The sequence below is a fragment of the Nicotiana tabacum genome, chromosome 23 (genome assembly GCF_000715075.1).
Source record: "Nicotiana tabacum cultivar K326 chromosome 23, ASM71507v2, whole genome shotgun sequence".
Lineage (NCBI taxonomy): Eukaryota > Viridiplantae > Streptophyta > Magnoliopsida > Solanales > Solanaceae > Nicotiana > Nicotiana tabacum.
In genome coordinates this window covers 94,896,145-94,914,113 of record NC_134102.1, presented here as the reverse complement: position 1 = coordinate 94,914,113, position 17,969 = coordinate 94,896,145, and the positions used below count along the sequence as shown (strand labels likewise).

Here is a 17,969-nt window from a genome sequence, read left to right as displayed (position 1 = left end):
ACTCCACGTGCAATTATAAGCAATAGGGGGTCACATTTTTGCAACAAGGCTTTTGACACTTTACTTAGAAAGTATGGTGTTACTCACAAAGTCACGACTCCCTATCACCCACAAGCTAGTGGGCAAGTGGAGGTCTCCAACCGGGAGATAAAGAGTATCTTGTCCAAAACGGTGAATGCTAATCGGACGGATTGGTCCAAGAAGCTTGATAATGCATTATGGGCTTATCGGACGACTTACAAAACACCTATCAGAATGTCACCATACCGGTTGGTGTTCAGAAAAGCTTGTCATCTTCCGGTGGAACTAGAGCACAAGGCAATGTTGGCTCTAAAGAAGTTGAATCTTAATTGGGATGTAGACGCTAACTTGAGTGTTTCACATTTGAACGAATTGGACAAGTTTCGATACCATGCTTATGCGAGTTTGTCCTTGTACAAATAAAAGATGAAATATCTTCATGAAAAATACATTTGGAACAAAACATTCAAGGTGGGCGATCTTCTATTATTGTTCAACTCAAGGTTGCAGATGTTTTCCGGGAACCTAAAATCCAAGTGGAGTGGTCCTTTTGAAATTGTTGGTGTGACACCTTTTGGTGCATTAGACTTGAAGAACAAAAACAATGAAGTATTTTGAATCAATGGTCACCGGGTGAAGCACTACTTGGGCAAGGTTGGAGATAGCCACGTGGTGGCGGTCATTCATTTCACTTAAGGGTATATTGCATCGTGCCGCGACGTTAACCAGGCGCTTCTTGGGAGGCAACTCATGTTTCTTTTCCTTTTTCTTTTGTAGTTAGGTGTTATTTGTGTTCTAACTTGATTTGAAGTGTTTTACAGGGATGAGTGTGACTTACAAGAAAGGTGGACAAAAATATGGCTAAGTGTTAAAAATTGTGCGTACCGCACTTTATTTGTGCGGACCACACATTTCTATGTGCTATCAGAAGAGCATTGAGGCCGCACATTTCTCTTGCGGACTGCACAATTGAAATGTCAAAAATACCAATACTCTGAAGTTTGAGCTTGTCAGTGCGGAGGTCGATCTGCGACCGCACGTGAATTCTGCGGCCGCACCTGAAAATGTGCGGACTGCAAATGGAGTTTTGAGATAAGGCCCCCAGGTGAAAGAGTGCGGACCGCACATGAAAATGTGCGGCTGCAATCACCTCTTTTCCCTTCTCAAAAATAGTTGGTATAAGTAGAATAGTAGGGCTCATTCAACACTTTTGTCTCTCTGAACATTACATTGTTGCTCTATTGAATTTTCTTGGAGATTTTTCACTGTCCTCACACACAACCACCTTGATTATCAACCGATTGCACTCACTCTACCTGGTATGCTTCAATTTCATGTTAAATTTTTTGCGTAGTTTACTTTTTAGATTTTTAGTTCTTTTTTTAAGGTTGTCTATTATTAGAGTTCAATTATGTGTCCATGTGGGGTAGATCTGAACTGGGTAAACTTGATACATGCTCTAATGCGGTTGGGTTACAGTAGTTTCATGTTTTTACCATGTTGCCATGCCTATTTGTTCAAGAAATTAAAAAACCTAAGTAGGAAAAAAATAGGTTTATTCATAACTTTTTGAAATTTGCGGCCGCACTTGAAATTGTGCGGTCCACAGATCAACAAATTAGCAACTCAGTGATGAAGGAATCTACGGCCGCAAGTTAAATTGTGCGGACCACAGATTTCCCTTTGCGGCCGCAGATAGGCCATTTCTCTGTCATCAAAGACTCACCATTTTCAAGAGTTCAAAGTGCAGTCATAAGTGAAAATGTGCAGATTGCACTTCCATTCTGCGGCTGCACACCAGATTTTTACGGACCGCAACCCCCTTCTGCGGCCGCATATCAAAACTATGTGGATCGCAGATCCCTTTTACCTACGATATGTATTGCATGCATAACCCCTCCGAGTCCAATTGTCTCTCCCTTACCTACAATAGTACTGAATGTCTTGAACAATAAATTGCAACTAACAATCTTCTTTGGATTTTTAGACAATGGTTCGATCAAGAGGCCGAGGCGACGCTTCAAAAGGGAGAGGGGAATATTCTCAGGGTCGAGATAGAGGTACCTTACCCCTTGGCCAACCTAAGACAATCAGGAAAAAAACCACAGCAGGCAGAGAGAGAGGTGCAGACCTCTCTGAGTCTAGCTCCTATGTCCCGTCTAGGGAAGTGTTAGAGGGCAACTCAACCTCTGTTCAGGAGGAGTAGACGACCACACAGTCGAGGCCACAGGGGAGATACCAGCTCAGGGATGAGACTTCTTCATCTCACAGCACCTCAGAGGGGTCGGAGAGTGCTAGCCAGGCTTCTGAGCCATTAGCTACACCAGTCCCAGAGGCACAACTTATACATGAGATCCCCAATGATGGTAGAGTGGGAGATGCTACAACTACAGACCAGGAGACATCAAAGAAGAAGGAGTTCTGAGATGATTGATTTTTCAACTTGGCTGCCTTCACTAGTTTTTGTATATGGTGGCCAGTGAGGTCGTTGACTCTTGAGCGCCAGTTTTTAGTGAAATATTTGGAGACATACAACCCAGCAATATTGAGATAGTTCAAGGCACGAAAGGGGTGGATGTGGTTCACCGAGAGAGTGGAGGATGCCAAAGAATACCTCGTCCGAGAGTTCAATGCCAATGTTTCTCATATAAATAAAGGGACGAAGGTAACCAAAGTGCGCAACCTCAAGGTGAGGTTTGATCAGCATACGCTAAATATGTACTTGGGCTTTGAGGATGTTGAGCCAAAGGAGTATCTGGAGAAGTGCGCACTGAAGGAGGAAGTCCGACCTTGGATGGCTGAGATCTTAGCACCACTAGGGCCACCACCACCCTGGATTACGGCTGGGGTTCCCATTCAGCGGAGCACTTTGAGTTTTGAGGCAAAAGGGTGGCAGACCTTTGTTTGTAGCAGATTGGATCCATGCCAGAACGAGACTCACCTTCCTATTCCTCGGTAAGTTCTTGTGGCTTCCATTATGGCCGGGTACCAAATCAATGTGGGTGCTGTGAAGTAGGCTAACATTTCAATGATTGCACGGCAGGATAGCTCGGCCTACCCTTATCCCAACACTATCACAGATTACCTTAGTGATACAAAGGTAGAGCCGAGAGATTTTGACACCGAGGTTAAGCCAAAGAATCCATTCAACTGGTATTCACTGATGGATGCGAGCAACCCAAAGAAGAAAGTCCAGCCTTCTACCACCATAGGCCAGTCTAATGAGTCAACAGTGGTAGCTTCTTAGACAGCTGATCTTCCATCCACCTCTGCTGAGCCTTCTACCAGTGCCGCTGCTATGCCTCCACCATCATTCTCAGCTCCTACCACAACCCCTAGAGTAGCTCTAAAGCCAGTGCTCGTGACCACAGTTCCACTATCTGCTCTGCGAGTCTCCTAGACTTTGATGAGTCTTAACAACTGGAGGCAGACAGCTACTTCTAAGATGTCTGACTTGTCTAGTACTGTTGTAGCGCAGTCCACTACTCAGGTACCATAGGCTCCTTCTGACATTGATGAGACACTGAAAAAGATTCTAGAGAACCAGAAGACAATTATGGACACCTTGGTACAACACCGGTCAGTTATTGAGGAGCTAGGAAAGGAAGTAAAGAAGATGAGGAAGTCCCAGGTAAGCAAGAAATCAATGGATAAGCTCCGGAAGGAGGTGACTAGACATGCTACAGCTGGAGACCTTCCTTTTGATATGCTGCTTGACCCGCACTCGTCCGCCCCAGATCCTTCAGCACCATCTGCACCGGTAGCACCAGCTGGCCAATTTGACGAGCAGTAGTAGCAGTAGATGAGCAGCAGCAGCAGTAGATGAGCAGCAGCAGCAGCATCAGTAGTAGTAGTAGTAGTAGTAGTAGTAGTAGTAGTAGTAGTAGTAGTAGTAGTAGTAGTAGTAGTAGTAATGAATAAAAAGACCTAATCAAGTCATTCTCGAAGAGTTAATCATGCTTCATTTGGTACCAACACATTTAACTACGTGTTTATGGTTAGAGACAAGGTTTTTGAAAGAAATAGCTCTAGTTAGTGACTTTGTGACTTTTGAGTTGACTTTGATGATCATCGAGTGGTTTATCGGATCATAGAGATCTTTAAACTTGAATGTGGTCATTGTAGGCTCTCGACTCTATCCTCTTTTACAATCTAGTTGCGTGAGGGGTGAGATAAAATTTTGCTAGTCCAAGTATCCATGTGAATGATCTAGAGCTTGCCCAATGTGTTTCAAGGTGAAATCCTAAGTTTTGCTTGGTTTTATAAGTGATTGTAGGCTTTCCTTGGACCGTTTGAGCTTTATATTACCAACCAATGTCATTATCCCTAGTCAACCCCCTTTGACCCTCTAGTCTTTCTCATTTGATAACCATGTTATAAGCATTTACCCGTTTTGTCATGACCCTCTCTTGGCACCCGGACTTTTCTTAACACTCTTGTGAAATAAGTGGATTAAAGCATAAATTTGGGGGAGAGATGAGGAATTTGAAAAAGGTATCAAGGCACAAAAATAGAAAAGAAATGATCTCTATGAAAAATAAAGGCAAGAAAAGAAAAGAACAAAAAGAAAAATACAAAAAAGTGAATAAGTGGAAGGGTTGATGGATTCAAAAAGAGGTAATGATCCCTAACATGATCAATCAAAAAGGGAGAAAAAGAATGAAATGAACAAGAATGAGTGATGTCAAGTTTCTCTAGCCCCCAATGAAAAGAAATGCTACTAAGAATTATTAATTGTGAGCCGAGAAATGAAAATGTAGAGTGATTAAGGAAAAGTGTAACCACTTACCAATATGGTATCCTACCCTAATCCAAAAGCCTTCATTACAAATCAAAAAAGGTCCTACTTGATTTCAAACCGAGTGAGCTTACATTAGTGGTGATCTACATGAGGGGCAAGCCTATGGTACTTGAAGTTATACTTGTGACATTATCTTGTGATAGAAGAGTGAACCTTTCATGAATCTTAATATTGACTACTAACTTATCAAGTGAGCTTGGAAAATGGAAAGTAGAGGAGGACGAGTTTGGAGTCCACCATCACCTACAAGATAGAACAAGAGTCCTTGATGAGTAAAGTCAGTTCTTGAATCTCAAATGTCACATTAGAACTATATATGCATGAATATTCGACTTATCACCTTGTTGATAATGCATGAGTAGTGTGGGTAATTGTTGGTACCAACTGATGTATGAATGGCTCACCATTGACTCGCTGAAATGACCTTTAACTTCGAGGAGGTGGGAACTAATTTATTTGCTTGAAGATAAGCAAAGACTTACGTTTGGGGGAGTTGATAAGTGTAGATTTTGACCATTTGTTAGCACCTTTTTGCTTCTATTTTAGTCTGAAAGTATTGATTTATGTTCCCAAAACTAATGAAAGTGTGCAAATTGCGGGAATGTTGGAAACTTGGGCTCTCATGAAGAAATCCGACTAAAAAAGGAATGTTTCGACTCATAAGGCAAGAAGGGGCGCAGAACTTAAGAAGTGCGATCCGCAGAGGTATTTCTGCGGCCGCAGAAAAAGTGCGGACCGCAGAATTCCCTCTGCGGCCGCAGAACAAGTGAAGATGCCCAATAGATTTTAAGCCAATGTGCGGATCGCACATGAATTGTGTGGCCGTAGAACAGGGTTTGTAATGACAGAAATTCAAATGTTCAGAGAGTGTGCAGATGACCAAGACTTGAAGCCTTGCCTGAAGTGCGGACCGCATAAGAATTGTGCGGCCGTAGAAGATGCACTGCAGTTGCAGACCAAATTGTGTGGCAGTAGAATCCATGTCCTTGCAAGTTAAAGCAATTTGTAGACCATACATGGAATTGTGCGGCCGTAGAACCTCCCGAGGGGCATTTTTGTCAGTAAATTTTAGGCCACTATAAATAGACGAGAATCACATTTTTAGATTAAGTTTCAAAGTATGAGCTGCTGTAGCCGTTGTATTTTTCTATTTTAGGAAGTTTGTGACTATTTTAGGATTTAAACATCATATTTTATCATTTTAATCTTAGATTATTAGTTTAATTAGTATTTCTTCTTTATTTTCTTCATTTCTCACTATGAGCACCTAGATTCTTACTAGGGTTGTGACCCAACCCTAGTGTGTAAACCTTATGGGTATTTAATTTAATACTTGTTTATGATTGATTATTTAGCCTAGTTTATGCTTTAATTTTAGAATTAATGGTTGCAAATATTGATTTATGCCTTTTTGACTTGGTCTTTACTTGAGAAAGAGGGACCTAGTCTAGGATAACTTGGCTAACAAGGAATTGGGATAATTAAGGATTTGATTAGCCTAATTAAAGGGTTTAAACTATATATGGTGAGAACCATACTTGAGCTCATATCAACTATTTAGCTTGATAACCATTTGGGCAAAATCACTCTATGACCGAGAGGTATTGAGTGGGTAACTTAGAGTTGAGATCTATTATACACCCCGACCAATAAAATAAGTGTTAACGTATATAACCCATTAGACGAATACCTAAGTTAAGGTCACATCCCTAGGCTTTTTAATCAATTGGAAAAATAACAAAAATAATCATTCGCTTTCTAGTTTATTCTCTTAGCTTATAATTGTTAGAGTAAAATTAGAAGTAGAAATCAAAACCCTTTGTTTGGAAGTGCAATCTAGTTGTTTCATTTGCTTTCATTGAGTGTATACCCCTAACACCCATATTAAACTCCCTGTGAAAATCGACCCCGACTCTTGTTGGGTACTCTTCTTCCAACGGCCATTTTCACTAACTCTTCGACCATGGATTTGGTGGCATCAGTGCCATCAGGAACTATGAATGATCTCGGGACACCGTAATCCCCCTCCCCGTCTGCGCCTTGTTCCTCCGGTTCGTCCGAGGCCGGCATCGGTGATTGCTATTTAATTTCTTCCTTTCTGGCCGGCTCCGAATTCCTTGATGTAGAAACCGCGGGCATCAGGATTACCTCGTCGACAGTAAACATCTCCTTTGCGGTCGGCTATTCTCCGTAGATCGTCTTGACTCCCCTCGGTGTGGGGAATTTCAACGTATGATGCAAGGTCGAGGGCACTGCCCTCATGTTATGAACCCACGGCCTTCCGAATAGAGCGTTATATCTCATGTCCCACTCGATCACGTAGAAGTTTTTTTCTTGGATAGTCCCGGCGGTGTTTACTGTCAAGGTTATCTCCCCTTTAGTGGTATCACATACCATGTTAAACCCATTCAACACCCATATTGTCGGAATGATTTGGTCCTGTAACCCCAATTGCTCTATGATCCTTGATCTAATGATGTTGTCCGAGCTTAGGGTTGTGCATCGGTCTGATCGGGTCGGATTTAGCATATTTTGGATTGTAAATTCGGATTTCGAAATTTATTAGATGCAATCCGAATCCAATCCAAATTAAATTGGATCGGATCGGATTTTAAAGTTTGGATTTGATAAATATTTTAAATTTTCGGATCGGATTGTACGCCTTATTAAGGTTACTAACAATCTAATCGGCTATGATACTTTTTAAGACTATTTCCATTCACCATTCTATTAAATTAAAAGGGAACAAATATCTTTCATAGTAATACACAAAAACAAAAGTTTCATAGCAAAATAAAATAAATTAAAATTCCGAACAAATGTCTAATAAAGAAGAGGCGTCATTGTCTATTCATATGAAGGAGAGACTGAGAATGAGAGACACAAAGGTAAGACTTAAGAAAAGCGGACAGAGTAATCTGAAGAGAGGTTAGAGAGAGAGAGAGACTTCGATATAAACTAAGAAAGAAGAGATTAAATAGAGGCGAATGAAATGAGAAGATTTAACCCTAAAATGTAAGTCTAATATTTATATATGTCCATATAATTCGGATTTCGGATCGGATTGGATTAAAATTATTCCAATCCGAATCCGATCCGAATATCTGAACTTTAAAAAAATATAATCCATATCCGATCCGAATATGCGAAATCCAAAATCCAAAAATCCGAATAGGGCGGATCGGTTCGGATTCTCGGATATCCGATCCAAATGCACAGCCCTAGCCGAAAAACCTGGATCAATAAACACACATTTAACTCGAGACTTATTGACAAGTACGGATATTACCAGCGCATCATTGTGAGGTTGTACAATGCCCTCAGCATCCTCGTCGCTAAACAAAATGGTTCCCTTCGGGACATAATCCCGAGTGCATTTTTCTCTTGTGATAGATACTTTAGTGCGCTTTATAATTGGTCCTTGGGGGATATCGACTCCTCCGATGATCATGTTGATGACGTGTTGAGGCTCCTCTTGTTCGACCTGTTTGTTGGCGTCCCTGTTCCTGAAGTGATTTTTGGCTCGATCACTCAAATATTCTCGGAGGTGCCCGTTGTTGAATAACCGGGCAACTTTTTCTCTCAACTGTCGGCAATCCTCGGTCCTGTGACCATGAGTGCCATGATACTTGCATATTAAGTTAGGATCTTTTTGGGTACAGTCGGACTGCAATGGTCGGGGCCATTTGGTCTTTTTGATGCACCCGATGGCTGATACGATGCTGGTAGTATTAACGTTGAGATTATACTTTGATAATCTCGGTGCTTCCCTACCCCCGAGCGACCTGTCCACCATTTTTGCTCATCAGACCCCGGCTACTGGGCCTCGATTGCCTCTCTTCTCGTTCCTTGTGGGGTGACGCCTGAACTCATTTCCCCTCCGATCTGCGTTGTATGGTTGGTACCGATCCCGGACCGGTCTTGGCTCACGATCAACGGCTCTTTTAGACCTATCATCGGCCCTGATGGGGTAAACAGACCCATAAGGAGCTCCGAGTTGGTCATCCTCGAACCTGATTTTTGATTGGTACCTGTTGTGGAAGTCGGCCCAAGTCACCGTCGGGTACTCTACAAAATTCTATTTTAGCTGTTGAGAGGCCAAGGAACTTCGGGGGTTAAGCCCCTGAGTGAATGCCTGAACGACCCAATCATCTGCAACCGGAACCGGAGGCAGGTCCATCCATTCCATCTGGAACCTTGACACGAACTCTCTGAGCATATCGTTATCTCTTTGTTTAACCTTGAAAAGGTCTGACTTTCTGGTCTCGACCTTGATGGTCCCAACATGGGCTTTTACCAAAGCATCTGCAAGTGGGCAGACTGAGAGTTCGACATTTTCGGGCTGACCTGAAATTAAGACTTTAAAGAACAAGCGTAAAATATGGCATGTTATGGAGATTCGTATCAAATCACCACTATTATCCTTAACCCCACGGTGGGCGCTAAACTGTTTATCCTTAAATCGGATAAAAATTAAAGTTGTACGAGGTTTTAAGGATACGTGGTTTGATTTAATACAAATAATCAAGAATATTAGATAAACAAGTTAAAGATGAAATAAACGATCAAACCAGTGGTAACGTTATGGCCGAGCCCGAACTTAGATTGAACCGTGACCTCGTCCTTGATTGGACCTTTGGTTCGAGCCCAGTTGTGAACGAAGAACAGAACAATTAAATAAGAACTTTAGCAATACCTAAAAGGCAGAAAAATAAACTTGTATTGCTTTGATTCACGTGTTACAGTGTGTGTGTTACAAAAGAAAAACTTCCCCTTTATATAGTAGGAGAGTTTCATCCCTATTATAAGTCTAAAAAAGGTAAAAATCTTCCTTTCTCGTTAATTACTGATCCATAACCGACATCGAGCGAGATTCGCGCCGTGATATCCGATGCGAATATCATGACCCTCTATCCGTTGTGTGTAACCGTTTACCGTATTTCCCGAGGTCTTAGAACTCGTTCTGGGCTCTGGGCGCGTCGCTTTATCATACCCGATGATGAGCACATCGTTCACTTTTCATGAATCTCGATACGAAGGACTCCCAGCCTCGATTTCAATCTCGTGCGTCCATACCCTTCTGTCGTTTTCTTCGTCGAAAAATCGGGGCATGCATTATCCCCAATTTTACCCATATACTGTTGGTTCATAGATATCTGAACCAGTTTAGATTCAAGTTTATATTGCGTTTGGCCGGTTAGAAGAAAAATAATACAACCTGAAAATTAAGTTACTTTGACAACTACTCAGCAATATGACTATTTAATTGTCATGCTTATCACAACAACACATTGTTTTCTTTTAAATTGGGGCGGGCCCGAATACGGTGAGAACAGAGAAATCACACTACTTTTTTATACTATGATATTATCTGCACACTTAAAAAAATATGAAACTATGCATTTTAGCAGTTTAGCATCGAATTTCTTCTATCATTAAATTAATTTTTGTTTGGTAGTGAGAAAGTCCGATCCCTATCTATGTTGACCAATTTGACGTCAATAAAAACTGTTCAGAATTCATTTAAATTAAATTCGAGAAGTGAAACGTGTAAAATATTTAGGGGAAGAGTAATATCATTGTTAGTTTTTGTTGGGCTAAACTGGCCAAATATATTCTTAACATGATGTGATATTGTCCGCTTTGGACCAAGACCACATGGTTTTCCCCCAAAAGGACTCACACCATTAAAAGATCCCTGCACCTTATATGTAAGCTCCCAATCTTTTCAGCTACCAATGTATGATTTTGTTCGCACATCCAACAATCTCCCCATCGAACTAAGTTTCACATGGCTCACTACCACGATTCACGGGTCTCTCCCTTGAACTAAGTTTCATGTGACCACTGCCACGATCCACGGGTCAATTTCCGAGTTTCACTGTGTGCCACCCACATTGTTAGAGTATTATGGCAACCGAAACTCGCAACAAGCTTCTTCTTGTGTGTGCACTGCCCCGCACCATCACTTTGCCATCTTCATACTCGTCCTGCCGAATCTGAGCTCTGATATCAGTTGTTGGGCTAAACTAGCCCAAATACTCTCTTAACATAGTGTGATATTGTCCTTTTTGGGTCAAGCCCGTACGGTTTTTCCCAAAAGATCTTATGCCATTAAGAGATCTCTACACCTTATATATAGACTCCCAATCCTTTCAGCTTAAAAGTGTGGGACTTTATTTGTACATCCAAAGATTTGATAAATAGTGCTTGTCATGTACTCATAATTTTTAGGCGTGTAATGATTACACTAATGTGAGGTATGAAGGGAAGGACTCTGAACGTTGAAGTTTTGTGTAGGAATATAGCTAAATAAGATATAATAAAATGAGATCTAGCTATACTTCTAGGGTTCTTGTCAACATCCAGCATAGGTAAATTTGCAATTTATAGTTTCAGAAGGCCATAGGTTCAGTTGAACCTATTCTACGTACAATGATGTTTATTCAATGATTTGTTTCGGGCAAAAATATCTATATTCCTTTCGTTCACTTCTAGTCGTAAAGAATTGACTTTTACACGCCCCTCTAAGAAATAAAAATTATAATATGTATTTTATCAGTATTTTAAAAGGCGTTGGCGTAAAGCAAGACGTTTTATATATGTCTCAGCGAGGCGTAAGCCCCGAGGCGCGGGGCGTAAGCCCCATAGATATTTAATTTTTAATATATATATATATATATATATATATATATATATATATATATATATATATATATATATATATATATATATATATATATATATATATATATATATATATATATATATATATATATATATATATATATATATATATATATATATATATATATATATATATATATATATATATATATATATATATATATATATGTGTGTGAAAATAATTTATTATACGCTAGTTACAAGCACAAGCAACTTGAGTCGAAAAGAATAAAGTTTTCTACATGGAGGAACAAAAAGAATGACTAATCTGCAATTTGAACTATGAACTTGCTGTTATGAAGGAGACTGAAGTTCTCTTTGTATTTGTTAAAATTTTTTTGAATATTTATTGCTTTGGGAGATATTAGCAGACTAGCGAACAAGATAAAGAATTGGGAAAGACCATAAATTAGGGCTTTAATCAATAAAAAAGGTCTTGACTTTTAAATTTAATACATTTCAGTTCTTTTTTAAAACTTTTGAGTAATTACAAGCTGATTTTAGAGAATTTGGATATTATATAAAGGACTTATTTAACAAATTTTATTTTAATTTGAAAAAATCTCTGGGGCTTACGCCTCACTACAAAAACGCGCCTCAAATGCCCGGGCGTACGATCCGAATTGCTGGACGTACACCTCTTGAGACTTTCGCCTCACACCATCGCCTCAGGGCGTTTTTGATGCGCCTCGCCCCAGGGCTCACCCCGAAAATACTTTTTCAAACACTATATTTTACCATATAACTTCTAATAATGATAGATAGTCTCAATAATTGACACAATGTTCCAAATATGGTTGTGAAAAAATGAGTAATTAATAAAAAAAGTAAAATAGAAAAAAATAATCTTTGTCTCGATATGTTGAAATTATCGGGATAATAAAAGTGAAAATCAATTTTTAGCGTAACGCACAAGTAAAAGTGAACATAGGTTTTGTTTACAACTTAAACCAAAATTACAAAAAAAAAAAATGAAAAAGCAAAACTCATTAATAAACAAATCTGTTTCCTGGGGATCCTTGGAAATAGGAAGTGTAGGACTGTATGTCAAAGGTTGTCTCGGGTCTGGAGCAACGCATGTGAGACTTCTGAAACAAATGTATCTGTGGATTCCTCCGCTAGGTTTATTTTTAGTTTTATTTTGCTTTTGCATAAATTAGAAGCTCTGAACTTTCTTTATTTTTTTCTTTTTTGAATTTTGGAACTAAAAGTTTCAAGCAAGGCGATGACATGTTCACATGAAAATTTTCCTGTATTCTCGTATTCAATAAAAATACTGAAGGAATACAAATTTATATTTTCTTGGTTAAACCCTTTTCTTAAAAAAAATTCTGGGTTGATGAATTTCCGAGGTAGAAGAGGTGTCACTGCCACAGTTTAGTGATTTTCGAGCTTTTGCATTTCTAAAATGTAAGTAATATTTCTATCAAAGAAGTATCATCAGTCAATTTTTCTTTTCGAAGTTCAATATTATATGGTGCTCGATCTCGAATTGTTTATGGGTGGACATACGACAAAATAGATATCAAAGATACAATGTTGGGAAAATGTGGATATGGACAGAAACATAATTTGGATTGAAGATTTCAATTTACGATGAATTCTCCTCTAGGAGTTAATTTATCCCCCATACGAGGTTTGCTATTTAAGAACTCCCGCTTTGAGGATACGACGTATTTTTATGAGTTGTGCAACTAATAGTCTAATACTACTGAAGAACTCCCGCTTATTCATAGATTTTTTTTTAAAAAAAAAAATTATTTTTCAAAAATATATTTGTTCATGATATTTTACAAGTTTTTAGAGATTTTTCGAGAATTTTTAGAAAATTTTTTCCTCCTCACAAAACTGTAATATTTTTTCAACTGAAATGTATATCTAAACATAATTTCAAATTTCAAATACTATTTTCCAACTTAACTTCAAATACTATTTTTTTAAAAAAATTATAAGTAATTTTTATGTCCAAACACCTAATTCTCACACTCTATGTGCTTACAAAAGTTAACTTTACATGGAAGAAACTTATCCCCTTTTAAATACACGAAGTCACTGTCAAAGAGGCTATAAAATATTAGATACTTTTACGAGTATCTTTAAATTCGTGTCGAGAACTAATAAGTCATCACAATTAAACAATTGATCGCTCCATGTTTTTCATTCTGTAAATTTGTCGTAGTAAGTATAATTATTATTATTATTATTATTATTATTATTATTATTATTATTATTATACTACATGAAAACATCTCACAAGATTAGTCAGTTTCTCATTATCCATTTGTTTAAGTGCTTTCTTTTAGCCACACAAAGACTCAACAGCTTACAAACCTTTAGAGGAAATCATCTCTCCATTCTCATGATCAATTACTATTTAAACAGAAAAGATGATCGTCCAAAAATTCTTTGTATTTTATTTGTCGATCTTCTTTATTCCAGTATATTTTGAATTAATCTGCGGCAAAAGTATATTAATGAAAAATAGGCTCGCTACATAGGTCTATTAGATGGCGACATATCTCATTAAAAGTAAAGAGTGACATACAATTATAATATGTGAAACACTCTCGGGGATCGAACAAGTTCATACCGTGCCTAATACGTTCGGAATAAAACATAAAAAGACAATCCCGGACCTAATGGAAAGGATCATTAATTGCTACGAATATGAAAAGAATCAGTCCATTTCTGATTACACGGGATATGCCGTCATTACTTCAACCGTTACAAATCAATAACGCACAATTAATGCAATAAATAATAGTAATGGGGAGGAGCTAACATGTCAAATGGTTACGGAAGAGATTACTATTTAAACCCCCCTTTTCATATCTTGTGACTTGTATCCCTTTGAGAAATTACAGAATTATTCTTTCAATTATTGTTCAATCTTTGCACTCTATTTCGGGCAAATTATTATCTCGTTCATACGCATAATCAAGAAGATTTCTATTTCCTTTTATCTCTTAGTTTGCTTCTATTTTGTATTTATTCGTATTTCATATATTGTATATTTGAAAAATTATAGTAAATTAATTGTTAGTAACTCGAAATATTTATTTAATTGTTTTGACCCAAAAGACTAAATTTTGGGTTAAACAAATAGAATCAAATAATTAAAATAATATTTATAATGGACTATAAAATCAAATCTCCCCAAGCTTGATTGAAATCATTTCTATCCACAAAATACTCAAGAACTAGTACTCCATTAGCCTTCCCCCTCTCTCTATATATGATACTGACACCTTTAAATATTCCATGAGTTAACATATTATTCTGTCTTTTCTAATTTATGTGAATCTATTTCTTTTTTGGTTCGTTCTAAAAAAAAATGATTCATTCTTATATTTGGAAACACTTTAGTTTAAACTTCCAATTTTACCCTTAATGAGAAGTTTATAATCACACAAATACTGTGGACCTTCTTTTGACTTGTTTAGGATCATAAATTTTAAATTTTTTTATTTTTTTAAAATTCCGTACCCATTCAAATAGGTTCACATAAATTGAAAGAGAGAGAATAATAGATAAATCTTCTTTAAGCCACCAACATGTACACCACAAAAATAAAAGAAAATGGAAATTTATGATACTAATTATGTCTGCCGCTTAGCTGTGGCCTGTAGGGCATAGTACTCTTGGCTGCCCACAGCCCTCAAAGAGACAATTCAGACCAGACATTACATGAGTTCTGCTAAAAAGGAATTTAGCTGTGTGGAGCATAGTTTTGGCTGCCCAAAGCACTAAAAAGACAATTTAGACCAGATATTAGGCAGGTGTTTGGATATAAAAATTCACATACTTTAAAAAAAAAATAGTATTTGAAGTTAAGTTAATAAATGATATTTATAATTTAAAATTATGTTTGAACATGTATTTTACTTGAAAAAATAAATATTTCAGTTTTGTGAGTAGGGAAAAATATTTTTCTGAAAACTTGAAAAAAGTGGTCTTTTTGAAAAACTCATTTTCAAAATATTTTCAAAAACTTATAAAATTTTACTGACAAACATATTTTTTTAAAAAAGAAATTTTTTTATGAATAAATGGGGCCTATATAACTTCCGCACTGCTAAATAGGAATTTTTGGACAAAGTTATCATTTTAGCCTTCAGATATATGCCCAAAATCTACTGGACCACTACTCCCACTGGCAACTACAAACAAATTCCCTCATCAAAAGGTTCTCTCCCCCATCCCCATCTTAAATTAAATCCACCCATTAATTCAATTTAAGTAGATAAATCTTGAATTTTATGAAAGGAGCCTCGACATTATAACTTTAATACTCTTTGCGTCCCACTTTTAGTACCTACTACATAGTACTTTCTCCGTCTTTGTCATATTTTTCTTTTACACGCCCCTTAAAAAAATATTTATACGAATAATATTTTGACTATTTTGCCCTCTTGTTAATTTCCAAGGATCAACAAATATTGAAAAGAACAAGGTAAACTACTTTTTTCTTTGGCATATGAATTCACAAAATCAGCCCATTGATGTAATTAATACAAGGATAAAATGAGAAAAAAATTACTTAATTTTATCTTGGTTAAATAAAACGATAAGTATTTTGAGACAAGTATTTTTAGTAAGGATGACAAGTTTTTGGGACAGAAGGAATATCGTTTAGAAGTTAGATTTATCTATTTTAGAAGTGATGTGGGCCCGTTTGGACATAAAATTTGATGGAAGATTTTTTCAAAAAAAATTTACTTTTTTTCGAAATCAGCGTTTGTTCATAAAATTTTCAATTTTATGCATTTTGAAAATTTTCGAAAATTTGAAAAACTGCAAAAAGTTATTTTTCAAAATTTTCACTCATAAAACTACAAAAACAACCCAAACTGAAATTTATATCCAAATACAACTCTAAATTTCAAATACCATTTTCATTTAAAAAATATTTTCACCATTTTTTCGAATTTTATAATTCTTTTGTCCAAACGCCTACTTAAAATCTTGAAATTCAAAAGAAACTACAGATTTGAAAAAGACGCCATATATATCATGAATAACTTGGTTGCCAGGTATCATAATTTTGGCCGTTAACACAAATTTAGATCTAAATTGGACAGACAAAGTACCTTAATATAAATATCCCCAACCGTCCATAAAACTATAAATTTGCTGGCCAACCGACATTTATGGGATCTTTAAATCTGGTTTAATCAATTTAAATACACAACTAGGCACTAATGACAACCATTAACTAATTTAATGTTCTTGATTAGTAGTACGCAAATGGTTTTGCTTTTCCTTTCTCTTCTTTCAAAAAAAAAAAAAAAACATTTCGATGCACTAAGCTTTCGCTATGTGAACGTGGAGTCCATGGAAGGGTCAGCCTACAAGAGTCTATTGTATGCAATTTTATCCTACATTTTTACAATAAGTTACTTATACGGCTCGAACCCGTAATCTCCTGATCACATGACAACAAATTTACGGTAATCTTTTTCTCTTCCCTTTGAGCATGTTGAAATATCATATTCAGTTAAAGGTCACAATCTTCTAAATATAAATATGACAAGCTGGTGGTAGTGGTAATCTTTGTACGAAAAAGTTCGTTTTCTTCTTCTTCGATTCTTGTTCATTTCTCCTTCTTTTTGCCATGGCAGTCCAACAACAGTCCAAATGGGAAGGCAAAGCCATTGCAAATCTAAAAGGGGCAAAAGCTGAACAAGTATGGCCTCTCTTTGAAGATTTTTTCAACTTTGAAAAATTACTACCTACCATTGATACTTGTTACCAAGTGAAAGATGGACTTATCCGTTGTTGCACTAGAACCATGCCACCTTCATCAGACGGTGGAGAATCGATCATCAAGTGGTGTCACGAGAGGTTGTTGGCCGTTGACAACATCGAACGGTGTTTAACCTACGAGGTGTTAGACAATAACATGGGAATCAGATCGTATGTAGCAACGTTTAAAGTATCGGACGATCATGATATTGGTGATGATGAGGTTGGGTGCCAGATCGAATGGTCGTTCGTTGCTGATCCGATTGATGGGTTGACTTTGGAATTTTTCTTTGGCTACGTTGACTCCTCCCTGCAAAGCATGGCTGAAAATATTGAGAAAGCTTTAGAATCTACTTAGGTGATTTTGGTAGCTCAGAAAGCTTATTAGGCCTATGTTACATATGAAAAAGTAAATACCTGATTGTGTAATGTTTCTCACTTGGACAAGTAACTAGTGTTATTTTGAGAGATGGATAATAGTTTAGTGATAGTGTAAGTTTCGATTCTCGTCAAACTCTTTCCTTCCTCTTTGACCCATCCAAGAAGCATGCGAATTTGATATACTTTATAATTGAAAAAGAAAAGAAAATTTATTTTATTAAGCATTTCACACAAAATACTGGAGTGAGAGAGTGGTGATGTTTTGATGACAATGAGCGAGAATTATAAGGTGTTTCTGTCAATAATAAGTATACTCCGAAGAATTCCAAACTTG

At 37.2% G+C, this 17,969-nt stretch overlaps 1 protein-coding gene across 1 annotated transcript; it reads left to right on the top strand.

Moving 5' to 3' along the window:
- Positions 1 to 17,024: 17,024 nt before the first annotated feature.
- Positions 17,025 to 17,761, top strand: LOC107778056 (lachrymatory-factor synthase-like). The gene has a single exon (XM_016598234.2). It carries the CDS (start codon positions 17,124 to 17,126, stop codon positions 17,610 to 17,612), a length of 489 nt encoding a protein of 162 aa, XP_016453720.1. The 5' UTR covers positions 17,025 to 17,123; the 3' UTR covers positions 17,613 to 17,761.
- Positions 17,762 to 17,969: the final 208 nt, after the last annotated feature.

Bases quoted from the DNA above. Each gene is read 5' to 3' on its own strand.
- LOC107778056 (XM_016598234.2), top strand. From the start codon at position 17,124: ATGGCAGTCCAACAACAGTCCAAATGGGAAGGCAAAGCCATTGCAAAT.